Source organism: Mastomys coucha, unplaced genomic scaffold (genome assembly GCF_008632895.1).
Source record: "Mastomys coucha isolate ucsf_1 unplaced genomic scaffold, UCSF_Mcou_1 pScaffold20, whole genome shotgun sequence".
Taxonomy (NCBI): Eukaryota; Metazoa; Chordata; class Mammalia; order Rodentia; family Muridae; genus Mastomys; species Mastomys coucha.
In genome coordinates this window covers 60,139,009-60,166,275 of record NW_022196903.1, presented here as the reverse complement: position 1 = coordinate 60,166,275, position 27,267 = coordinate 60,139,009, and the positions used below count along the sequence as shown (strand labels likewise).

General features: G+C 39.1%; 1 protein-coding gene across 1 annotated transcript in view; it reads right to left on the bottom strand.

The window, feature by feature from the left end:
* Positions 1-810: 810 nt before the first annotated feature.
* The window catches only part of Prdm5 (PR/SET domain 5), a 184,962-nt gene continuing 158,505 nt past the window's right edge, over positions 811-27,267 (bottom strand). The window contains exons 14-15 of the mRNA XM_031382082.1: positions 10,016-10,120; positions 811-1,279 (exon numbers count right to left, since the gene is read on the bottom strand). Of these exons, the coding sequence (XP_031237942.1) occupies positions 1,115-1,279; positions 10,016-10,120 (270 nt within the window). The 3' untranslated portion in view covers positions 811-1,114. The remainder of the gene's footprint in view (positions 1,280-10,015; positions 10,121-27,267) is intronic.

Here is a 27,267-nt window from a genome sequence, read left to right as displayed (position 1 = left end):
TTTTACCACTTATTTGCTTTTTGCCATTTATGAATAGATAAAAGTGCTAGAACCTTTTCCACCCAGTTTTGAGGAATTTGTTTCCACCATGCTTTATAGCCCAAATTGCGACAATAATACCTTGCTCATTGTATCTGGTTGTATATTTTGCTGAAACAAATTTAAGGCATAACAATGAGCAAACTTTTTTTTTCTATGTTCCAAATTTCTAATTACATGGGATGATCGAGGATAATTCAAAAGTGTTACTAGAATCATATCAGGAATACAAGGCTCTGAGAATTGTTGTACCTGTATTGACAACTCACACATGCCAAGGCCAACTCTGTATAACTGATGTGAGGAAGGGAAAGGACTATTTCTAGCTGTTTACTACTGCTAACTTCTAAGAATGGACATAAAAACTCACAAAGTTCAGTCTGATAAAAATAAAATATAGCAGTTATATTTGTGTCTACTATATAAAGCATTTTCACATCATGAGAACAAGCATCAGAATGATACATAAAAACAGTGTGTTCTCAGAAATCTATAAAATGAGCAATATTTTAATAGAAACTTTAGTTCTCAAATATCTCCTTATTTTAAGGATGAAATCCTTGTCTGTTTATCAAATATTTTCATGCTTGAGACTTTAAAAACACATGGTCTTACTAGTATCTGCAAAGAAGTACTTGGGTGTCTTGATTTCTACCTGAACTAGTAAGAACCAGCTGCAATAGCCTCCTTTACCACACACATGAATAACAACATAAAGGCCTAATGAGTATAGATTAATAAACTTCATAAAAGAAAGTCAAGAGCCATAACTCTGTATTTGGTTTTTAATCAGCCAGAATACTCTTATCTACAAAGTATTATTATTATTATTATTATTTTTGTATTTGCATTTCTTTTTAGTAAAAGGAAGGTTTTTTTTGTTTTTTTTTGTTTGTTTTGTTTTTTGTTTTGTTTTGTTTTGTTTTTTTTTGCATCTATAGATTCCAAGGATAGGCACATAAACACTGTCAGATCAATGAGTTCTTTTTGGCTATTTCTGTTAAGCCAATTAGATAAGAAGAGTCTGGGATTCCTGTTCGAAGCTCTTTCACGTGGTTGGTTCCCTGACAGCCCCTCAGCCGTCAGCCACAGCATGGACATTGTCCAGATGCACTTTGAGGTAGTCATTCCTTGTAAACTTCTTATGGCAGAAATGGCACTCTGCCATCGGACGGTTAGGATTGTGAGTCATCTTGTGTCGGATGAGCATTTTCTTCAGGCTAAAAGCCAAGTCACATACCTAGAAAAGAACCAGAAACTCCACATTTATGGTGACAAACCACTCTGTTAAATACACAATATAAATTATGAAAATTCCTTCTCTTGAGTATGTGCTGGTGGGTCTAAGGACAAATGCTGCTCTCAGAATAAATGGAATTTCACACCAAGACAAAGAAGTTAATTGTACTTCTCAAGCATTGCTTGCATTTAATTGCACGGCTTGCACCACCCTCAAGCACTCTTTTCTCTCTCCATCTCCGGACTTGAGAAATAATTTCCTAGGAACACACCTTCCTGAGCATAATGAAATATATTTACAGTTCATAACAACTCCTTAAGTGCTGTGATTTACAGGCTAGATGACATCTCTCCACAGGGCATAAATACACAAGACATATTTTACTGTCATGTTTTCAATTTAGCCCCACTTAAGATGTGACTGGCTATCAAGGCTTTAAGAGTTTAAAGCACTTGTGGTATGATTGGTTAATAATATTTAAGCATTATAGCCACTTGTGGTGTGACTGGTTAACAATGCTATAAGCATTACAACTCAAATTTATTACCCAGGATTCCATTTCCTTCTTTCTTGTAGTATAATGTTGTTTAACTAAGGCATATAAGCAGTTTATTTCACAGTCTGATAGCCTGGCTTAACATCTCCATCAAAAAACTTGGTAATGAAAATATACAGTAGCAACGTGTAAGTAAGCTACAATAACTTAAGTCATAGAGGGAAGCCAAGTGAAATTTGTTTGCAAATAATATCTATTTCAATAATGTAGAAATAATTTAGAGATAAAAACATAATAAATACTGATCAAGGAAATGCTAAAGAAAGCTGGCACTCTGAATGAGGCTTGTGAAGCGAGTGTAGCAAATGAGAACTGTGTGCTCTGTCCTTTACAGAGGACAGAGGATTTACTGTCACAGCAACAAGAAACACAGAAAGGAATCAGACCTGAATGTGGCTGGGAGCAGGCAGAGACTAAGGAGGGAGCACTGCTATTGGAGGGCTGGCGAGATGTGCCTGCCAGGTGCTCATGATGGGGCTGGGAGCAGGCAGAGACTAAGGACAGAGCACTGCTATTGGAGGGCTGGCGAGAGGTCTCTGCTCAGTGTTTCCAAAGCAGCCTTAATTTTTCCTTCACAATGCTCATCCTCAGCGTAATGACTGATTTGTGTGGTTTTTCTGAATATATTTCTGTACTACCATAAGGAACTTAAATGCTCAGGTCATTAATCTATAAATACATATGAATTTATAAAAATGAAATGATGATAGAAGAAGAGGGGAAGAAAAATATATACCTATCTCCATATTTATAGGAGCGGTGGTAGCGCATGCCTTTAATCCCAGTGCTTGGGAGGCAGAGGCAGGCGGATTTCTTAGTTCGAGGCCAGCCTGGTCTACAGAATGAGTTCCAGGACAGCTGGGGCTACAGAGAGAAACCCTGTCTTGAAAAACAAACAAACAAACAAACAAACAAAAAAACCCAACCAAACAAACATATTTATATCTATCTATTATATATCTGTCTATACCTATCCATATGTGTGTATATAAGGGGGGCTCTCATGAGCAATATAAATACCCCCAAAACTATGAATAATTTCAAAGAAATTAAAGTTTGTTTTTATGGAACGTACCTTCATGTGAAAGAAGTACCAAATTGTTTTATATGTGTGCTTATTTACATGTCCGATTTCTCTGGCCCTTCCTCTGAACCCAGTGCCTAAGTAAAGAGCTCACACCAGTCGTGACTCTTCTTGTAGAGTCTTCTTGCAGATATTACCATGAGTCAATCCCTTTCAGTGGTGGAAACCTTCTGGTAGCTGATGTCACCCTGCACTGTGCTCCTTCTCTTTGACCATGCTCCACCTCCCTCTCCCCAGGATCCCTTACCCCTTATCACCTCTAACCATGCTATTTGCTCTCCTGAAATGCTCTTATCCCCATAGCTGACTCCTCATCTTCTAAGTTTAAATAGATAAATGAACAAGACACATGAACACAGATAATTCTTTCCTAATTATTCCTTCAGAGCTGCTTGGCTTTCGTAGTTCAATCTTTATCATAAATCTTTATCATAATCTTTATCATAAATGGTACTTCGGTATTTATCAGTGTTTATTTATTTAACATTATATGTCTTAAACGATCTCTATAAAGACAGAGGAGGTGTGGCCTTGTTCACTAGTCACTTTTGTGCCAAGCAAGGCTTTCATTATTGTCCAGATGCCCTCTTAGTGATTACTGCACATTGCTTGACTCAGTTCCCATTCCTATACCTCTGAGTAAATATCCTCATTTTCAGAAAGATGTGCAGGTTAACCCGATTCCCAAGCAATAGAAAGTGATTTCTAGAATAAAAGCCAGGCTATCTGCACTCAGCCTGTACCTCTTCCCCAGGACAGATCTTGGTTTCAACTGGAGGTTCTCACTTTAAATTGAGATATGTGAACTGGCTGTTCTTTCTCCTCTTTGTCTGACTCATACCATTTTGAAGAATAAAAGTGACTACATTTATTCCTTAAATATAAATACAGTTTCCAGATATTGTTTCCAGTGCATTGTTTTTAAGGGAGGGATACTAACTACAAGTCCATGTCTGCAGTAAATGGGAAAATCACAGCAATGGAAACCAGAGAGGATATAAAGGAAGGTGAGCAAGATGCTAAAGTTATTGGTAATGGCTAAGAAAACTAAGGATGTCTGGAGAATCCACACAGGAGAGGAGACAGGAACAATCCAACAGACACTGTTCAATGTGAGTCAAGCAGAGCATTAGTTGTCCTTGGAGAGCACCTGATGTCACACTTGTGAAATGGACTGCTGAGATGTGAAAAGATTTGCATTCATTAGCTTAAGAATAGCCATTAAAGGACTCTGATGGTGCTCAAAATAAATCAGCTCCATGCCTGGCCATTTAGAGTTACACTGAAAACAAGGGAGAGTAAAACTGCACAGCAGGGACACCTTCTTTTCTTCTCTTCCACCAGGGACTCCCAACCCTGTCCTGACTTAGTACCAATTAAAATGCCAAAAGTGATAAAGCTTTATTTTTCACTATTACTCTAAGATAAAGCTGGACTGATTTTGTTTTAAAATAAAGTGGAACAAGATGTTGAATAGAAAGTGCTTTCAAAGTTGGGAATGAGAATTCTATATAAACTTCAGTTAAAAATACTTAATGAATGTAATCACCACTGGGCTTAGCAATATAATGACAAAGGATATACTATTTCTAGAGTCAGTAGTCTAGGATAAATTTTTGTGGGGGCATTAACTCTGTACCAAGAGAGGCACAGCTATGAACATACTCAGTGGCTGGAAGAGATTAAAAGCAAGCATTACAAAGAGGAGCCACAAGACAGGAGATGTGGAAGGAAGCCCATGACAGTGATGGAGAAGAATTATCTCCTAGGAGAGGACAAGACTCAGGAGGAGAAGAAAAGCGGGGAACTGAGGATGTGAGAACACTATTTACTTGAAGTAAGTATAGCTTTGAGGTCATTATAAAAAAGGACTTCAAAAGAAGTTGAAAGCTGGAAATGAACTCTGAGAATCCAAGTCTTAAAACAGAGTAGTAATGTATCATGGAATGGGTGGGAAGTTGTGGAAGCCTTCTACCAGAGAGTAAGAGAAATGCCATTTGGTCAGCAACCAGAAGATCAAAAGCTACTGTCAGGGAAGCCTATTTCATGCTCCTTTCTCAGTGAGATTTAGACATGGCATAAAGACAGAAGTTCATTCATTCAAGTATTCACTCTTAAAAATACAGCATCCTTTCTTTATGTGAGGCTTAGTTCTATGCTTGGAAACAGAGAAACCAATAATGAAAAAACAAAACAAAAATGAAAAAATCCCTCTCCTACTTTCATAGATCCACAGTACATAAAAAAGTAAATAAAGGCAGCCAAGATGGCACAGTAGATAGATTGCCAAACCCAACAACCAGAGTTTGATCCCCAGGACACAGATATTAGAAAAAGAGAACCAAGTCCCTTCAAATGTGCACACACAGTAATAAACAAAGAGATGAACAATGCAATGCAATGAAACAAATAACTAAAGAAATATACACTATTTTGAGTAGATACAAGGAACATGGAGACGACTATGAGGTGAGGACTGGCAGATGATAAAAACATAAGAGGAAGTAATTTGAGCAGGACCAGAAGGCAGTTTAGGAGCAGGTCATGAAGATGCTCTAAGGGCCAGGCATGATGGAGCACAAGATCCCAGCACCTTGTGGCAGAGGCAAGAGAGTTGCTACAAAATACTAGAACAACCTGGGCTAGAGAGTATAATCTTGTCTCAAAACAACAAGGAAAGAACTAACCAAGAAACAATCAAACAAACAAACAAAAACCAGAGTAAAACAATACCCGAAGAGAAAGTTGTTCAAGCAGAGAAAGCAGCAGCTATGAGGGTGCACTGGTGAACAAAGTGAGATAGATGGTGTTGAACACACCAGAAAGGCCAGGGGTTGGAGGAGGCATGAGCATGGATAGTGGGGAGGAGGGCAAAGGTGCAGGTCCTAGGGATTCGGTGTTAAATAAGGTCACGGTCACTGAAGGATTTTCATATAGATAGTCAAGTGCAACTCCTGGACAGATGACTCTGGGTAGCAAGCCTTTGCACACTGTTAGCAGCAAAGACGCAAACAGAGAGATAAGCTTCTTCTGCATTCCAGAGACTAACAGGATGGTTGAGAATGCATGTATAGTGAGTCTGCAGAGTCACTAGAAAAGCTGAGCAGATCTGCTGCCTCCTCAGATAATGGGTAAGAGAGAAAGATGAAAGTGGCAACAGAAGCGTCGAGACACATATTCAAGAGTACTGACCGATGAGGGGTCAAATGAAGACAATGGCCTGCAGTCCAGGGGGTTTTACCACTCACTTAAAAAAAAATAAGAACAACAACTCAACAGTCCAATGAAATATCAAAGCATTGAATCAAATCAAATAATAATAATAAAGTCTAGGGCTAAAGGATGAATTCTACCAAATATTCAGTTATAGCAATGCCTCTTTCCTATAGTGAGAAGGGCACTTTTGAAATGTATTACCTGGAGTTAGTGCAGCCTTGTTACTAAAGCCAGATGAAGACATTAAAAACAAAGAAAAGTAGAGATTAACATTTATGGATTGAGATGCAAGCATCCAGAAACACCCATGCATGTGCACACACATGCCACACACAAATGCAACAATCACATTTAACAAAACTCTATTGAATGAATTCTAAGCCATGACCAAGTAGGGATCATTAAAAGATTGCAATGGAGGATCCAAATAAGAAAACAAACAGGGCCACGTCCTATTACTAGAACAAAGAAAAAGACAAACGTGCTCAGTATGGATGCTGAAAAAGTAGTTGGTAAAATTCAGAAATGTTTGTTGGTCTGAAAACAAATGCCCACTCAGAAAACTTCATCAACATGACCAAATATGTTCATTAAAAACTCACAAGGATGTGCAAGGATGGGGAAAACCCAGAATCCTTATACAATGCTGGCAGGACTAGAGCATGGTTCAGTGCTAGTGGCTAACTGGATTTACAAACCATACTCAGCGGAGGCCTCACACCCAGCCAGCAGTCAAAGGCTAACACAAAAGAACTCAGTCATATTTTGCGAGACTTTATCTCCTAATAATTTTTTCAGACATTTTTCTGTTACTTGTCTTTTGCTTATATATTATGCTTTCAATTTTGTGGGGTTTTTGTGTTTGCGCGCGCGCGCGCGCGCGCGTGTGTGTGTGTGTGTGTGTGTGTGTGTGTGTGTGGTTTATAGTTTTATTTTTAATTGGCTTCTTTGTTTTCTAAAAAGAGACAAAGAAGGCATGGAATTAGATGTATAGGAAGGTTGTAAGGACCTGAGACATGACAGAGGGAAGCCTTGATTAGAATAATCTGTAGGAAAAAAATTTCAATAAAAAAAGAATAAACACAGAATTACTGTTCATATTGTTCAAGTCAGATGTTCCATCCCCAAAGAAATTAAAACAGGTACCTCAACAATAATAGCCATGCTTGCCACAGCCAATTAGTAAAAACAGCAAAAGCAGAAACATCAAATGGCTATCAATGGACAGATTGATAAGCAATTCTGATACATTAACACAACAGGGTATCATCAGCCATGGAAAGAAATAGTTTGCAGATGCATGCCACCCTGAAACAGAAGTCAGTCTCAAATGTCAGTTATTGTAAAAATTCATTTACATGAAATAGAGAATGATTTTCAGGGCACAGAAGAGGGAAAAACAGCTCAATGAAGTGGGCTTTTCTTTCCTTCTTTTTGGTTAAAGAAAAATGCTCTCATGCCAGATAAATGTGATTATACAACAAGGATAATGTATTAAATGCCACCAAACTCCAAAAATTTATAAATGGCTAATTTTGTGTTAAGTAAATACTTCACAGCAAGTAAGATGCTTCAGCAGTCCTTGCTGCAAAGCTCTATGAGTTGAGCTTCATCCTAAGACCTGTTTCAATCAGAATTCTCTGAAGAAACAGAGCCGATAGAATTAATAAATATATAACATATATGTTATATATCTACATGTATGTATGCAGTATATGTTATATATCTACACTTATGCAAAGGTTATATATATATATATATACATCTACATGTGCACACACACACACACACACACACACACACACACACACAATTTATTAGAGTGCTTACTTCAAGAGTGGCTGTCTCCCATGGTAAGGCCAAGGACTGCCTATCTCAGCAGGCCCAATTTGATGTGATAGTTAAAGGAAGTCCCCGAAAGCTGCCAGTTTCCTAGTTTTCAGTCTCGACTGGAATTTTGAAGAAGTAGATTCTAATACAGGTAAAAAGATGCTTCCCACAGGAAAGCTGAACGTGTCAACAAGAGGCAAGCAGACAAAAGCAAAAAGCTTCCTTCTTCCATGTCCCTTTATGTGAGCTGCCATGAGAAAGGGTGGCCCAGACGGAGTGTGAGTCTTTCCACCTCAATGATTTAATGAAGAAAAATCCCTTACAGGTGTCCCAGCTGCTCTGATTACAGTTAGTTCCAGATATAATCAAGGAGACAACCAAGATTAGCCATCACAGTACCCATATTCCGGAGTGTGGATTTACACAGGTTGCCCTCTGATCTCTACAGCTACACCTTGACACAGGTGTCTACACATGCATATAAATGCATGAAATAACTTTCAAAAACATCTCAAAATATCATCATGTCAGAGGGAAATACACTTGACAATAAGAGAGGGAGTGGGCTCCAGCTGCTAATTGGAATGGGAACTTAAAAGGAGCAATGGAGAAGAAGAGGAGACAGAGTGGGTGAAGTATAAGTAGTAAATCAGGAGGACATGATTGTGGAGCAGTGACAGCCTCTGCTCCATTAAGCAGGGAAATTTAGGAGGCACTGAAAATGTGGATGATATTTAGAGAGTTTTGAAGTCTTAGGCGTGAATGAGGTAGATGTAGACAGGAAAAAAAAACAGACTAGTAAATTATAGCTTAAAAGCTAACACAAACTCAACAAAACTGTTCTGGGCATGTGAGAGGTAAGTTGAATATGACAGAAGCAAAGTGTCCATCCATATTCAACTGGAGGAGTATTTCAGGTCTGAAACAGTTATTTGTGTGGTTGTACATTCAAGTAACTTAAACTGCTTCTGTCTCTATAAAAGAATAAAGCCAAAGCTTTATTCTAGTTCCAGTTCAGGACCATGTTCTATGTGCATGCATTTCTTTTGCTACAGGCAGGGTTTCTTCTAGTGTGTTGGAGATGAAGGTATTTTATGATTAAGAAAATACTGCTGCTTTAGCCTACTTGACACTTCATAGGACAGGGAAGGTATCCTGCAGTTGTGAATTTTCTTTCACAGGGACTCCTTGTACTACATGTTTCCTCTTGAAACATGCTGACGGGATTATGCTCTTCAGTAAACTCAGCATTTACAATGAATTTGTTGTACTGAGCTATTTCATACACCAAATCTTAAATGTTTCTTATACCAATTTCCACTGATACTCTTATACATATATATAAATATATTTTTATTTTTATTTATTATGTGTGTGTGTGTGAAGGACACGCACCCTGGTGCCTTTTCTCTAACATTTGGGTTGATCCATTGACATAACCAATAACCACTGGTGATGAAATCATTTCCCCCAATCAATGCTCTTATTAAATTTACCAAGAAAAGTACTACCTTTTCCTTTAAAAAATTGTGTAAACAGCAATATCAACTTATTTTGGTTCAATTCAAATATCCTAGATAGACGATGTCCTAAGAGGCATTCTTTAACCTAAAGGAATTTATATGCATATTCTAAAAACTCAGTTTGTACTTAACATCTATGAGTAGCTAAATATAGTTTTTATACTCTAATTTTAAAAAGAATTTCAGGCACGCATACATTATATTTTGGTCATATTCATTCTTTTGGTTCACGTGTCACTAACTTGTCAAAGACTTGGGTCTAACTGAGTTGTCTCAAACTCTCCCAAATTTACACCCTGGAAGAACAGCTCCATGGAATCAAACCCTGGAAGATAGCCTGAAGAAAATCACAATTTATTTGCTGCTAGAAAACCATGGTAAATAGAATATGAAGGCAAAGAGTATGCAACCCAGAGGTAAGAGCAGCACAAGTACCGATGGACACACAAATCAAACGCATACACAGGCAAAAACATCCCTACTGGTTACCACAGAATACCAGGGAAGAAAAGGAGAACCCAACTCACGTCACACTGAAAAGGCTTTTCTCCTGTGTGCGTCCTCTTGTGTTCATCGAGGCCCCGCTTCTGGCTGAAGGCCTTGGTGCACTCTGAGCACTGGTAGGGCTTCTCCTGCAGGCAAAGAGAAGAGAGCACCAAGGTCAGAGACCTAGTGGCTGTGTGGGGTGCCTCCACATAAAGGTGGCTGCTGATTGGCTGAGTGCTGAGCCTCCACATAAAGATGACTGCTGACTGGCTGAGAGCTAAGCCATACAGAAAAGTGGCTGCAGAGGCAGAAGATACCCTCTTCTAGATGTGCAGCGTGCTGCAGCAAATGTGCAGGGTGAGATGAGCTGTTTCAAAACCTTACAAGAAGTACTAATGACCACTATCCCTGGACACTGTAATCTACTAGTTGAAAGTGACTGACAAGGGCAACTCAGGGCCTGTCCTCTGCTAATACCTTGGATGCTGTGATCCAGCTTTAATTATTTCTTTTTTTTATACATTTTGAAGAAAATACAATAAAATATTTATCATGCTTTATTTTTTTATTTTTTTTTATTTTAGATATTTTCTTTATTTACATGCGAATTTCTCCATTCCCAGTTTCCCCTCCAAAAAACAAAAAAACAAACAAAAACAAACCCCTGTTCCCTCCCCCCTCCTCATGCCTGCCACCCCGCCCTCTCCCACTTTCTGGCCCTGGCATTCCCCTACACTGGGGCACAGAACCTTCACAGGGCCGAGGTCCTCTCCTCCCATTGATGATCGATTTTGCAATTCTCTACCATACACATGCTGCCAGAACAACCAGACCCCTCTATGTGCAGTCCTTGGTTGGTGGTTGAGACCCTGGGAGCTCCGAGGGTACTAGTTAGTTCATGTTGTTGTTCATCCTAAGGGACTGCAAACCCCTCAGCTCCATTGGTCTTTTCTCTAATTCCTTCACTGGGGACCCTGCACTCAGTTCGATGGATGGCTGTGAGCCTCTACATCTGTGTCAGTCAGATACTGTCAGAGCCTCTCAGGAGATAGCTATATTTAGGCTGGCTTACCCTTCCTTCAGTCTCTGCTCCATAGTTAATCTCCTCAACTCCTCCTGTGGGTATTTGATTCCCCCTTTTAAGAAGGAATGAAATGTCTACCTTTTGGTCTTCCTTCTTCTTGAGTTCCTTGTGGAATGTGGGTTGTTCTTCCTGTATTCCAGGATAGCCAAAACTATTCTCAACAATAAAGGAACCTCTGGTGGAATCATAATTATTTCTTTTAGCCTAGAGGCACCATTAAATTTTACTATGTCATTTTAGGTATTGCCACCTAAGAAAGCTGAGGACCCCTCACCTAAATGATGCAATTATTATAATCTTCAGATTGAATATTTCAGAACCTAAATTTCTATGTAGATCTGAAGATAAATTTAAAAAGCTAGGATTCACCTTGGGTTAATATATTCTTAATCTTGCTTACCAAGCATTTTACTTCTTGGTATAGAGTTCTTTTTACTAAATATATAAAAGAAAATATTTCTAAGTGAGACTTTTCTTGTTTTTCTCCTATAGGCTTCTAAGTATGTATCTGAAAAGGGAGCAAAATGCCCAGATTTCCTAGTAACCTAATGCTCCCCTCGAAAAAGATTCTAATCTATAGAACAGTAGGAAGAGCAGGAGAGTGCATACTGGAGAATTCCTGATCCAGCAAGCAGCTATATGGAACCAGATCCAGTACCCCTCATCCTACTAACTTCTCATTACTACTAACCAGCCTCATTGCACATCAGCCCTCACTAGTCAAGCCCAGATAGACAAGTGGTCAGGCTGATACTGCAAGGTACCACAGGTGATGGTAGGAGATGCATCTCCCAGCCTGTTCTTTGAGAACTGTGAAGTCTTCATTGTCCCTGGAATCCCCTTCCTGTGCAGCAAGAATCCATGCATAGGAGCCAAGGCTACAAGGGAATTTAATTTTCCTCCTAATTCACTTCTCCTTTGGTTCACTGTCTTAACCACTTTGGTTAAGACAGTCACACAGAGACTGTCAACAAGGAATTATAGTGAAAACTTAGGAAGTCATAAGATACTTAAGACGGTAGAAGATTAGGTCCCTGGGGGTTGGAGGGGGGAGGGAGCTTCCTTCTTCCTTTTTGCTTCCCTAGCCACCATGAGGTGAACACCTGACTTCACCATGTGCTCCAGTGTGACAGGATCAGCAGCTGCAGGGTCACGTGACTAAAAGCTCTAGTACTGTGAGCCAAAATGAACCTTTTTCTTCTTTTAAGCTGATTCCTTTTTCTTTCTTTCTTTCTTTCTTTTTTTTTTTTTTTTTTTTTTTTTTTTTTGAGATAGGGTTTCTCTGTATAGCCCTGGCTGTCCTGGAACTCACTCCATAGACCAGACTGGCCTCGAACTCAGATATCTGCCTACCTCTGCCTCCCAAGTGCTGGGATTAAAGGCATTCGTCACAACTGCCAGGCCTTTTAGGCTGATTATCTCAGACTTTTGTTACAGTAACAGAAATACTGTTGTGTTTGTGAATGCCTTGTCGCTCTTTGGTAAGATCTCATCCACAGTACTGGTCTCAGAATAGTCTCACCGGTTCTCTTCTGTTGTCCACTGCAAGAATCTTGACTGTGAGAACACAATCTGCTGCTACAGCGTTTTATGTGAGCTGATTCCCATGTTCTCATGGAGGACTATGTAGAATGAATCACACACTCTGACTCATTAACTGGACTTAACTAGACATTAATTAACATTAAATGATTAGGTTCTTGATTTATGCTGTTTCAGAATGATTACCCAGTCTAACTGAGAAATAGCTTGCCCTCTGTGACCTGGGAATCAATACTAACTGGAGGCAATCTATTTATCAATTAAACTCTACAATCTGTGAGTGGCAAAATTAATTAGTCATCTAATTAGTTTACTCTAATCAAAGCAACATTTGGCAGAGCTCATTCAGAAAGTGGCTTTATGGAGCTTTGTGCCTAGTACCTTGCTTATAGACAACACAGCATCAGTTGTGAGTACTCAAAGCTCTTCTATACAAAGGAGCAACAATTTAACATGTAAAGATCTTTAAACAACTCTCAATGACATTTAGGAAGGCTGTGGCAAAACAGTTGTGTGTTGATAAACCTTGTTGCAAATTCCTTTGAGAAAAAGGTTTATTGAGTGCTCTCTGTCTCTGTCTCTGTTCCTTTCTCTCTCTCCTCTCTCTCTCTCTCTCTCTCTTTCTCTCTCTCTCTCTCTCTTTCTCTCTCTTACACACACACACACACACACACACACACACAATGTAAAGGTATGTTAGGACATAAAAGTGATCTTTTGCTTCAAATTATTTTTGCTTAATTTCCTTTTCTAGATTACAGTATTTTATATTTATTAACACTTTCCCTGTCTAAAATTTAGGAAAATGATAAATTTTTCTGGATAATCACATCTTATTATTATTCAGGAAATCTGTGATTATCTCCATGTATGTTCTGTTGCTTGACAGTTGGCACACATGTGTAGAGGTCTTCTTTGATTGTTCTCTACTATATTTACTCAGGAAGGGTCCATCCACTCTTGATTAGGTTCACAGATTCAGGCTAGTCATCTTGCCCAGTTTTCTCCTCCCAAGTGCTAAGATTGTAAACTGGCTCCTAGGACTGCCTGATTTATTATGTGGCTGCTGAGGACATAAACATTGATCCTTACACGTGTACATCAAATGCTTTGTATACTGAGTCATCTCCCAGCCCAGGTTCTTATCTCTAAACGTAAAAGCTCATCCTAGATCCTGGCTGGGTATAGTGGTGTACAGCTGTAATTCCAGCACATGAGAGGCAGAAGCAGGAGGACCAGTGTCAAGGCCTTTCTCAGCTACAAGCAAAGTTGAAGGCCAGCTTGGACTGTTTAAGACTGTGTGAAGATAAAATAAATAAAAAAATTAAATTAAAAAATAGCCAAATAAACAAAACCATTCTTAAAGTAGCACAAAAATTGCATGCCAATTTTATAGGCTAGTGAGATGGCTCAGTGGGTAAAGGGACTTGCCATTAAGCTGGCAACCTGTTTCATCTCCAGAACACATTCCTACAATACCTCCACCTGTGCTCCACCTATGCTCAAGCATGCCCACATACACACAAAGAGCAACTGAAAATTCCTGTACCATGAACTTGATGCAGATTTCTTAAACAGGAAACTTCTATATACACAGAAAATATGACAAATTTTCCCATTTTTTTTCAGTGCAGTGGCCATTTGTTAACCTTGTAGACAAACCGTGGTGTACATAAATGTGGGACCTTGTTAAACTGAAGTGCAAATTCGAACTTCTAATTTCATCGGCAAGACATTATATTGCTATTCATGATGAAATACAGAGCTCACAGTATGTAGAGCACATGTAACCAGGTTGATTCTTTCTACCTGGATGACAGCAAGCCCCATCCTGCTGGAAAGTTAAATAAGGCAAAACTACTTGTGTGTTGTAACCAAAGACACATTGGGGGTTCATGACTTGATTCTCTCTCAAAATTTTCTTGTAAAAATGAAAAGACTTAACATACTACTTTTATGTGTTTATGAAACTTGAACAACACAACCATCCTTCTTCCTTTTTTATTGAGGAAAACAATTTTGGATATCAGGAGGACAGTCGTCGTAAACATCAAGCCATGCTAGCTGCTTGGAGATGGTTTCACACTCGAGTCAGTCTGGTAAGCAGTTGATTTCCAACACCTAGGCCTGCATTTCCAGTGGGAAATATGAAGCCTACCGTGTGTGTACCACATGTAACCAGGTTGACTTTTTCTACCTGGACCACAGCAAGACCCGTCTGCCAATTCTTCTGCAGGGCTGTTTGAGGTGTCTGCAGCAAGACCAGTATGTGTGTCTCCCCGGGCACCTCAACCATAGCTTTTTCATGACCTGTAGTATTCTTGACCACTAACCACAGGCTAGCTCTGACCAATGCTCTTAGCATGGCAGACTCCAACTCCAGTTTCCAAAGAGAGACTGTTTGGCCAAAAGATCACTACTGTGTTTTGTAAAATATCAAGCCTGTGTATCCGAGCTACAATTCAGAGGAGAGTTTGTGAGTGTGGCCCTTCTTGTTTCTATTACACACAGCTAATGGGGCAGATCTATAGCTCATAGGACAGCTGGCCATATATCTAACAGCTCCTCTTAATGGCTCCATTTGTGGGAGCACATGTATCACCAGCTGCACACAATCAATGTGTTCAGAGCCTCCCCCTAACAAGCAGCCCTGCCGAGCAAGCTCTCACAGGTTTACAGCTTCTCTGGGTTTTTACTCACCGTCTTACTTTTTATAGCCAGTATGGTCTTTAACATATGACAAAACACACCCTTGGACTAGTAAACAAAGCACCTAAAAATTACAACTCATAGGGAAGCCTTTGAAAGCTAGGAGAATATTTAAAGCAGGTCTCTACACAGCATGTCTGTAATTGCTTCTGCATTGTAGCTAATGGAAAACACACTTCTTATAAACCAGGAGAATGAACTGCACAATCCATATATAGGAAACTAAAAATAAGCACAGTGAATAGAATCAAATTTTTATATAAAAGTGTTGTAAGGAGACACCTAGTCCCTTCCTGATTCATTCCTTCTTGAGGTCCATGAAGTAATTTGTAAAATGAGTGAGTAGCCACGAAGTCCGATTGTATACACTGAGGGTGTACAGGAGCTTATCAGGCATAAAACAGGCAAGGGCCATCCAAACTAGTTCAAAATGAGCTTTGCTAGAGCTCCATGCATGACTTCAGTCAGTCACTGGAGCAGCAAGACAACCAGGAGCAGAATAAACACTCCCTTCATTCTGTACTGATTGCAGACCACAACTTTTCACTCAGCCTGATGACTCAGGCTGCCTGAGAATCTTTTAAGTAACTACAGATACCTAGAACCCACTCCCAGAAAGCCCCATTCACTGAATTGGACATGGCCAGGCACTGGTGCTTTAAAAGTTCCCAAGGTGATGTCAAGTGCAGCCACGGGGAGAACCTGCGATCTGGTCCATGTTTCTCTGAGATGGGCATCCTGGGTGGCTGACTGCAGCAGCAGCAGTGATGGCCAGGCCGGTTTGCTCCTCCTGCTCATACTTCCTTCCCACTGTACTCCTGCCATCCCTTTGGGCTGCCTGCTTTGTACTAGCTGACAAGGGGGTAGAAACACTTAAATATCTCCTTTCCACTAATCTGTTAAGCAATGCTAGGAATTTTCTGTTACCCTCACTTTACAGATACACAAAATGGTTTAAAGATATGCCAAAGGTCACACTGCTAGGCTGAAAGAACAGAATTCACGAGATGCTTTTGGTTCTAAGGCCCAAAAGCACTGTACGACCATGACTGCTGGCTGCCCACAAAGCTCTTCCCCTTCCTTCTGTCCTTGTGAGCAGAGCCTAATTCTGTTGAATGTTCACTTCAAAATTTACTTCACTACTCTGAAGGAGGAGGATGGTCCCCAGCTCAGTGAAGGCAGCTGGTTCAGGCTAAGCCTCAGCCCTGAACTGTTTAAAAGCTGGAATCAATAGAAGATCTCCAAAATTGCTGATGCCTGGAACCCACCCCCAAAGACAGGAGGTTTCATACTGGCTTTGGCACCTTTAAAGGACTCTTGATGATTCTAATTAGTAGACATGTTTGTGAATGGCTGAACAAGGTCAAGATGGCATTGGCACTGCTGTAGCAGATAAGGCTTTCCATGGGAGCATGAGAAGTGACTACGGTTCTGAGTACGAGGAGATCGTACGCAACAAATCATAAACACTCCCATAAATTTGAGGAGCATGTAGAAATGTAGAAATGACAGAAAGTAGAATTCAACAGTCACCAAATCTCATATTTAAGAGTCTTATCCAACTAGTCTCCAGAGAAATGAATTAATTCATTCTGCCTGCAGCCAAAACTAACAAGCACAGGTCTGGCATGTGATGATGGCAAGTGTAATCCATTTCTCTATAAAACCATACAGTTTATTCAGAGATCTGTAGGAGAAAGAGATTGTGTAAATACAAATCCTTACAAGAAGAATACCTAATGCTAAAGAAATAACATACTTCTCTGATTACTCCATTCTGAAAATAATACGATCATAGCACAAAGCTGCTATTGCACGTGTGGCTAATTCCTCCATGACCAGCAGCATATTTGAAGCAGCCAAGTTCATGTCAACAGGTAAAACGAAGCCATCAGCAGTGGGCAAAAGTCAGAGGAAGTCATATCAATGTAAATTCTATCTAGAGTCAACACTCTGCACAGGTGGGGAGCGAGTAACAGAAATGCATCAGTTTCAAGCTCAGAAAATTCTGGAGAGAAAAAAAAACCCCGACTACCATGTCTGTTTGCACAGGTGAGGACTCAGAGCTGACCTGGCAGAGATCTTACAAGATCTGAATTAACTCAGAGTCAAAAAATGCTTTGAAAAAAATCATAAAAAGACTTAAAGAAGAATAAGTAAGATTACTGTAATAAGTGAAGATGTTTTCATAAATCATCTGAAAATAACATTTTTAAAGTCCAAGGGCAACTTTACAACAATTTAAATTCAGAAAATGAGTTCACTTTTTACTCTCTTTAACCAACATTTAAAAAAAAAACTGTAAGTAAATTTGAGCACACTGTTGTTTCACAAATGGGAATTTGTGGAAACTTTCCATCATATCTAGGGATATTACACAAAACTCACCAAGTGGGTGTGTATTTCATTTCTCATCAACCTTCCAATATCAGTTCTGGAAAATTAAGGACTAGCACTTTCTTCCAGCCTACTGTAGGCTGTCTCTGTCTCCTTATGAAGGCACTCACTAATTCATTTCAAGAACTGCTATAGGTGTGATCAACTCTGCGTATTTGTCCAGGACTAGCCTGGCTTTGACCCAGACAGTACTATATTCAAGAAAGTTTATTTTTAAGTAAAACAGAAGGGTCATGACTATAGAGCAAGTCAATGGCCAGATAACCTCTGAATTCCCCTAAGTCAGGAATGACAACATGGAGTCGCCATCACCCAGTCCCTCTCTTTTCATAGCTGCTGTTGGGATTGTTGTTCTACTAGCAACCAGGTATTCTCATGTCAATTCATTGTAAATAACACACTCAGCAGAAGATCCAGTTAATATAATTCTGATTTTGTACAGAGAAAGAAGCCACAGTGAGGCTCAGGAACTCAGAAAGAATTCAGTAAGCATGTATCTCATCTCTCAAGATATTATACACCACCAACCTCCAAAACACGATAACATATCTATAGGTCCCAAATGAGAACTCTGAGGGCAATCAGCAGACCCTTGAGACTTGAAGTTCAGTATTACATGAAAAGGAACATTTAGCATTCAGGAGCCTCAGCAAAAGACAGAGGTTGAGGGCTCAGTCATGTCTAGTCAGTGGGGAAATAGAGACAGAATTAAATACTTTAAAAGTTCAAAATTCAGTCTATGAGTCATATATTACCTGGTAATAAATTGCCCTGAATGTTAAAGACTGTTTCTAGGTGGAATGTCATTTTTTTGTTTTTTGGCATTGACATGATCCCTGCTTACATGTCTAAATTCATGCAGTTAGACCCTTTAGTCTGTTGCCTCTACAGAGCCAAATAGGCACAATAGGTATAATGCAGCAGAATATTAAACTAGACTTATACTATCAAGGAGAGCCAAGTGTGTCCATTCACTAAAAGGAGGCAGCAGCAGGAACTGGGCATCACAGGAAGGTGAGGATGCACATGTACTTATGCTCATGAATTCAACGATACAAACAGATATGAGTGTAGAAACAGCAAAGTTTTAACTCTAATGAAGCTAATCAAATGTAACAGAGAGTGGCTTTGGATTCACTGCTACAACACGCAGCCTGTTGTGTATTAATATATTGGGTAGTCAGGAACTTGAGCCATGTCTAGGGTCATAGACTATAGGGGTATGGACAGGTACTTGGTCAATCTCAAGGTAGTCCTGATGTTTTAGAAGCTTCTTAGAAGTCTGGCATTTTTGCGCAAAGCAGAAAAGAATCACCAAGGAGTATCTGACTTAGAGACAACTAGTCCTTGATTGAATGGTTTATGTCACTAGCAATTTGCCCTATGTCAACCACTGACCCAGGCGCAAATGACTTCAGATCTGATTACCAATCTCCAGAATGCTCTCAGCCATCCTGCCCCCCCCACCTCCCTACTTTATGGTTTCCAGAAAAGCAAATCTGAAACCAGCAATCTATTCATCTGTTACAATCCAGAATCAAGGACACAAGTAATCAGTTCTCTCATAATCACTGTAAATCATAATTCCATAAAAAAAACTTAGGAAAACAATGCATCTGTCTGACATGACCTTAAAATATAAACACATAACATTTGGTGATGAAAATGTGTTTGGAAATCTGTCCTCAATACTGGTTTCTATTATCTCCATGTATAACCTTGAACATGCACTGATATAAGAAATTAAATTACACATGTATACATTATTGACTCCACATATATTAAACAGTATCAAATCTTCATGATATAAAAAAGGCTTCTCAGCTTCTTTAAGTGAATGCTCCCTTGTACCCATTCTCTCTTCTCTGTCCCTCCCTCTCCCCCTCCCTTCTCCTCCCCTGTCTCTCTCTGTGCATGGATGTATGCACATATTTTTGAAACAGTACCCTACACTGTAGTTCAGGCTAACATGGAATTCATTATGTAAGCCAAGCTGGCCTTGAACTTGCAGCAGTGCTCCTGCCTTAACATCCTGGGTGCTAGGACTACAGATGTGAGTGTATGGTGTAAATTCTTACCCATTTGCCAGTCAACTAATGTTCTACTAGCTTTACCTTGGCTGTCTCTATGAGACTTTTAACATCTACATTTGAGTATTCTCTAGAGAGGAACTGATGTCACATGAACTCATGACATCTGAACTTCATATTTCCTATTAGGGAGACATGCCACATAGGACATTTATTTAGCATATATAAATTGACTGGGAATTCTCATGCATACGGTTATAAAAGGCAATCTATAATTGAGAACAGAGTTGGCTAGACAGACACTTACTTTCTGAGCATCATATTTATATACTCCTCAGAAGAAGGGGAACCCAACCATGCACAGAAATGTTTGAATCTAGGACCACAGCAGGAAGCAATTTCCTTGGTAATAAAAGATGACTGGCACAAAGCATACAGATTTGATCTATTCATCAAGTAAAGAAATACAAAGCAAGAGTCCTAGCATCGCTTAGGACCAGATCTGACTTTGCTTGGTCAAATGCTGAATAACTAATGGCTTCTTTTAGAGAACAAATGAAGACATTCATATTTACATTTTAAGGTGAAGCCCAAATGGATGACCTAAATCAGAGGTTCTCAACATGTGTCACATATCAAAATATCCTGCATATATGTATTTATATTATGATTCATAGCAGTAGCAAAATTATAGTTATGAAGCAGCAACAAAATAATTTTATCATTGGGGAGGTCACCACAACATGAGGTGTATTATAGGGTTGCAGCATTAGGAAGGTTGTGAACCTAAATTCTTAAGGTCTCGGTTTTCTTCACTGAATACTACCAACAATAAAATCCAGGCACTTTCCAAATTCTAAAAGTGAAAGTGTTTGACAAATGGGTCCAAGAGGTCCTTAAGAGGCTGGATCACAGGGATGTTTTCTGACTTTTATATTAACTTGACCTATTATATACTGTGGTTATGAAGCTGAAGGAGAAACTGATGCTAATTCTAAGAAACTGGTTGATATGCTACAGAGTGCAGTACAGTATAACAGTGTGATAACTGTACAGATATTGTGGCTAGCCCTGGTGCTGTTTGTATTTTGATGCTAATTCTGCTTCCCCAAGAGGGGCTGCCTGGGACCAGGAGTGAATCACTCACTCAGGTAATTTCCTGTGAACCTACTGCCCTTACTGAATAAAGATTTCTAGAAAGCAACCACTGGGCGAGGAGTAGGTGGGACTTCTGAGTCAGAGAAGGGAATAAGGAAGGCAAGAAAAGGAGAGAGCTTGGAGGATAGAATGTAGCTAACAAGAGGCCCTTGGTTTAGATGGTGGATCCACCAGGATTCACCACAGGAGGAGTTATATTTAGAATATCTTACAAAATTTGGATGTTAGTTGCTGCGCTCAGCAATTAACTACCTGTTGATTCTGAACTAAGTTTGTGTGGTGTTTGTCTTCACGTGGCGACACAACTGTGTTCCAGAGAGAAAGGTGGCAAATCATGTGTACGCAAAAAAATGCACCCCCAAAGGTGGTGGGAATTTGGAAGCATAAGGGTGACAAGGCAGCGACGCACCAGTGGGAACTTAGGGAGCTGGGTGGAAAGATTTAGAGCTCTGGCTCAGAGAGTCTGACGAGATAAGAACAGGCCAGGCCAGCCTGTCCGCTGGTGACTTGCCGGCAAAGCGTGGATTGTTTTTTCATATTTTACACTACATACAGATATAATAAAAAATTAACATCACAAAGATATCTAATTTTTATTCTTGATGCTAATTACTTCTGGGTGATTCTGAATAAACTGCATACTCCACTGAACCTGAGAGCTTTCAATTTTAACATGAGATAATATATCTGTGCCTTCTCACCTTTACATATGGCTCATAAAAAGACCCCAGGAAGGTTATCTATATCTTACATTAAACAATTTTTATCTCTTTGTAACCATAATATGCATATTAATAAATGCTACAATTCTAAACTGAAATAAGCCACACAGATTTTGAAAATGTAATTAGATAACTTTACCAAAAAAAAAAAAAAAAGGAAATTATGTATGAGCTTCATTCAGTGTATCATTGCTTTTAGAATCCATTAGTGGGGATTTATATAAATAGATGTCATTATTTCAAGAATCCTATGATGCTTTAGTAATTATAGTTCTCTGAATAGAGTGAAAAATAAGTAAAATTCTGTTTAGAAAGAAAATAGTATAGAAAATTACATTATTTTCCTAAGAATAATGTCTATTTCTTTTAAAATTAGCTCTATACTGCCTTTTGTAAAAAAAGATAAACTCAGACATTATAGGCCGCTTTTTCCATTTAATCTTGCAGTATATTATTAAAGTCTAAAGATAATATGGTGGTAGGAAGGCAGCAATCAGCATAAATGCTAAATATTTATAGAATTTATTTTAGCTAAATCATCCAGCAGCTCTGCAAGGGCTCTTTGTTCATGTGCCAGCTTCACAAGAGCTAGTATGCATCCCTGAAACAGCTGGATAAATCCCTACATAGGGACTGTGGAGAGCCATGATGTTGTTCTATGGCACTGTGCTCCACAGGCCCTTAAAGGGAAGAATCTGGGTCAGACCCGGGGCTGCTGGAGTGTCCCTGCACTGAAGACACACCTGGACTAATGCATTGCTCACACCCAAGTACAGACTTTCATGCTTTATAGCCAGCTCAGTAGATGCTCAGTGAGTTCCTACAGTGCACTGAGCAGACAGCTAGGCCTGGATCTGAACAGCAGCCCCATTTTGCCCCAGGATTCTGTAATCTGAAAGAGACAGCAACCTAATGGGGTCATTTCAGTAAAATGTACAATATAAAGTAACCATTCATAGACAAAATCCTTGGCCAAGGACTCAGTGATGTGTAAATAAGGGAGGACATGATTTAACTAAGCACAGGGCTTTGTTTGTTTATTTTTAAAATGTTATTTCCATATGGGGATGCTAGCAATAAAATACAGAAGGACATTTCAGTTAACAAGAAAATCTGTATAGGTCTAAGTGAGGTTATTAATTTGGCTAATGTAAATATTTATTCTCTTCCATTTAATAATAGAAACCTAGACTTTCCGTCATTGTGACAAACCAAGAATGACAGGAAGTAGTGGTCACAATAGCGAGGACAGGAACCAACTAATTTTAATGTTTCTGATGAGATCTTCAAACTGATCTTGGACTGTCTTGAGGTGAAGGTAGGATTTAAGTGGATTAAGTGGAACAACTCTGATGAGGGGAGAGAGCTACATGTACTTATGGAAATATAGATAAGAATTTAGATCGTATTTAGGAATTACACTGTTTTAGTAAAGTATCAGTATTTGTTCGTCTCTAAGATCTGTGACCTGGCTAGTGGTCGGAACCTGCTTGGGTTTATAGTACCAGGCATTCTTTTAAGGACCTTAAATGCAAGTAGACAGCTGGTTGTTATTGCTAAGAATAAGTCTCACTATGCACCTTCCAGAATATCTCTCCACTCTGGTTACTGTTGTGGTTCATAGGGGTCACAGCTGGGTTGGACTATTGGTTGCTTTTCTCCCTTGGTAGCTTGCACAACACTTCCGGTATGATGAAAGCTCATGCTCAAGGAGGTGGCTTTTGGATCTGAACCAGCTCAAACCTCCTGGTCCTGTGTTCAAGGAGTGTAGTGTCTTCAGCAATAGGGACCTTCAACTTCCAGAAGGCAACTAAGTGAAACAGTAATAGCCTATATTGTTTTAGGAGTCTCTTGGACTCCCCTGACGAACAACTCAAATGGGGGTTTTTCATCCCTGGTATGGGGCTTTTGTTAGATTCTTCTTGGGGGAGACATAATCAGGCCTAATGATTGCAAGTGGCATAACTCAATTAAGTTACGATATATAATGTACACTTACAGTTACACACATATATAAACACACACACGTTCATCATTTAATTTTAGGTAAAAGTAAAATAATATGATTCCTGACAGCTGTTTCAAATGCTTTAGTGTTATTTATCCCTCTCATCCTTATTTAAAAAGCTTCCTTTTGCAGCAGAAAGAAGTCATTACAGAAAGCCATGACTAGTCAAATGCACAGAACAACTAACCATGGGATGTCCGTCCCCAGTGGACAGACAGACAACACAACCTTTATACCTAAGGTTTCGAGAGTGTCACAGACAAGAGGGCCAGAAGATTGTGAAAGTCAGAGGAACAAGATGTCTTCCACAGATTTCATCTTCTAGTATGACAAGGAATCTATACCTATAAAATATCAACAATAAAGCTTCTTAAAGAAGACTTAAACAATGACAACACTAGCTGACATTCCAAAACAGATGGAGAAAACCTCAAAGGGCCTCACGCCTAGGTGAAGAGCGACCACCAATTAATGATTGCCAACAAAGGGAGAAGCAGTCCTTTAAGTGATCCCTGTAAACGGTCATCCAATAGCAAGTAGTCAGGCCTAAAAGCATATGCACAAATGACACAAGACAGACTTTTAGGGTACATTTATATGTTTATTTGCACATATATGTAATAATAATAATTTTTTAAAAGAGGCCATGAATTGGCACCATGGGACATGTTTGAGGTGTGTAAAATTATGTAATTTTTTTTTTTAATTTTAAAGAGAAACAACTTTACTCTAGATGACAAGATGAAAGTTGTCTTAACGACTGGCAGTTCAACATTAAAAAGTCAGTGTTAAATGATTTATTTTTTTATTTTTCTGTTCTCAGTACTGCATATGTTGTTCATATGGCTGTTGTGATTTCCTGATTTGACCTTGGACACGTACAAACTACTGGGTGCATTACTGATGCACTTAATTGTCAATATCTGTGTATTCATTTTAAAATATACTTATTTACATCTAACATTAAATAATGAGTTGATTTATGATTTATGTATTCTTGCAATTTTTACCTTTTCTAGATTAATAAAGAGTTATAAAGTTTTTAATCTTCAAAGACCAGAGGGACAAGTTGTCATAGTATTACTAAATACCAATTCCTAGCTATTAAATAGATCCTACATATCGAATACCTTATATTAAGGATCCACATTCCTTACTCAACAGTAACATTGATCTCTGAGATAAGGAAATGCAAAATAGTATGTGGGTAAACTCAAAATGAGACATTTAAAAATGGCATTACTGTTTGAAGTACTAAGTAGCTGGATAATGGTATAGTATACCTTTTAATACTCCCTGACACTTTTACTCTGCTTCTGTTTATTTCAAACAAAATAACGCCAAAGACAAGCTCACAGAAAGCAAGTTTCTTAATGTAATTAGATACATCATGTCACCGACACATTTTCCTTTAAATTCTCACTAAAGTCAGGAGCAGGATCAGCTGTCACTTCACTTGCTTCCAATGAATACAGCTTGAACTAATTCCTGAGCAAGTCACATGTATTTTTAAAAATTGTAGAAATGCTGTGCACGGGTTGAACTACAAATGCTCTCAAAGGCAATGCTTAAAAGGCTGAATTTCTGGCTTCTGGTGCAACTGAGAGATGGTGTCCTAGTGAAAGAAACCAAGTCACTAGGTACTGCCCTTAAGATGACAGCCCCCATACTTCCTTTCTCTCTCCCTACTGGCCATCTTCCCCACTGTAATGTCCTGCCTCTCTATAGGCCTACAGCATCAGGCCCACACCATCACAGGCTCTAGTCTATCCTCTCACTAGCCAGGAGCAGTTTTTCTCCTTTTCAGTTGCTTATCTCAGGGATTTTGTCACAATGATAAAAAAATAAAATTGACTAACACACATCCTATAATTTTATTTTGTAGTACTACCAATAACTACAGCCTTAGAAACTGAGTTACAACATTATTAGTTTCAACCTGTGAGACCACTTTTGTAATATAAAAAAAATGCAATATAAAAAAATTTAAAGAGTTCAAGAAAGGGAGAGTTGTTTGGGGCGAACATCTGTTTTTATTTTATAGACTTTTATTTCTAATAAGTGAGGGAATCCTAAGGCTTATGGCTTATCTTATTGCTTCATTCCTTCACTGGGAAACCAATAAAATCTTCCGTGGACTTATAATACTGTGGACTCAATCTTGTTTTCCTGGCTTGATACAGAAAGCTTCTACAACTCTGCAGAACTTGCCTACCCCACATCCTTTGCTGTACTTCTCCCCAGCACGTCATGCCCTCTCGTAGTTTGGATTTTCCTTTAACCAACGAAACACTTAGCTTCAGTGCACATAGCTGTTAGTTCATGCAGCATGGCCTACACATCCTAACATCCCTGTACAAAGCACTCAGTTTTATAGCATGGCCTACCCATCTCTGTGCCTTTTTCTTGAGAGCTCACAATCATGGTTTGTGGTCCATTCAGACTTCCTGGCTGGACTCTGCTTGGTTTCCATAAGGATAAGTTAGCTGCTTTGTCTTCCACATGGTTAAGTTCCCATCAAGCACACTGTGTTTTCTCTCCGTTGAGTATTCAACTGCCCAAAACAGGTACTTGCCTTGCATCTGGGCATATCCAGATCTGGATTCTTGGCAGTTGAGATCAGGCCATAATATTTGGTCCTTTCAGTGTTGATGAAAATCTACTCAGAGAGTCTCTATTATTTTTACAGAAAAAATTACAATAAGAATGAAATATAAAACCATCTGACAAATGTATGGAGGAATGAGTGAGCAAACTAAGAATGAAGTCATGAAAAGAATGATATAAAGGTGGAGAGTTTGGGCCAATAGAGTACAGTCAAAAGCACCAGTGATACAGAGAGAGAGAGCTGCTTAAAAAATAATGTCTGCTAATAGCTTTAAGGAAAAGTGAGTTCTCCTGGGAAAGAAAAGGTAAGGAAATAAGATCTACACAGCTTGTACTGCTTCAATTTTATCTTTACATAGTCCTACAGACTTTGCAAATATGGTCAATTTGGGGAAAATAATTTAGTCATGACTGGCTGAAGCCAACTGGATCCATGTGCCTTGGGAAAGAAGGTGGGCAGAGAGATGAGATGGTGGGGAGTCCAGCTTACTCAGAGGCAGTCACTGAACTATAAACTTTGGGCAGTGAGCAGCTAACAGGACTGACTGCCTTTATTTGTTTTGGTTTTAATTTAGTAGCAGATTCGTGATCCAAGTTGATCATTATAAGTATTGTTATGTCTGAGTTAGGTAGACTAGAGTTTCTTAGACTGCACTTCCTAGACCTTACTAGCTCCAGTGAGATGCTGGTACTCTGAATGAGGTAGTCTTTTACTCTCTTCCTTGGTTACTCACACTGTGCTCCCTCTTGTGCTCTTCCAGGCAAAGGCTAGTGTAGTTAAGCAAACTACAGTCAAATGTACCTTGCACATCTCAGAACTTTTAATATGGTTACACATATTCTAAAATTCCAGGAATGAGACACAGCATGGGATGGGATTTTCCCTAGAGGTGTTAACAGATGACCAGCTGTCCATTTGCGGTGGTGCAACCTCATTTTTGCTGGTCCCCGCAATCTCTTTGAATTTCAGCCCAGAAAAGCTAAGCTGCTCTGTTCTTTTTTTTTTTATTTTTTTTTTATTTTTTTATTTTTTTAT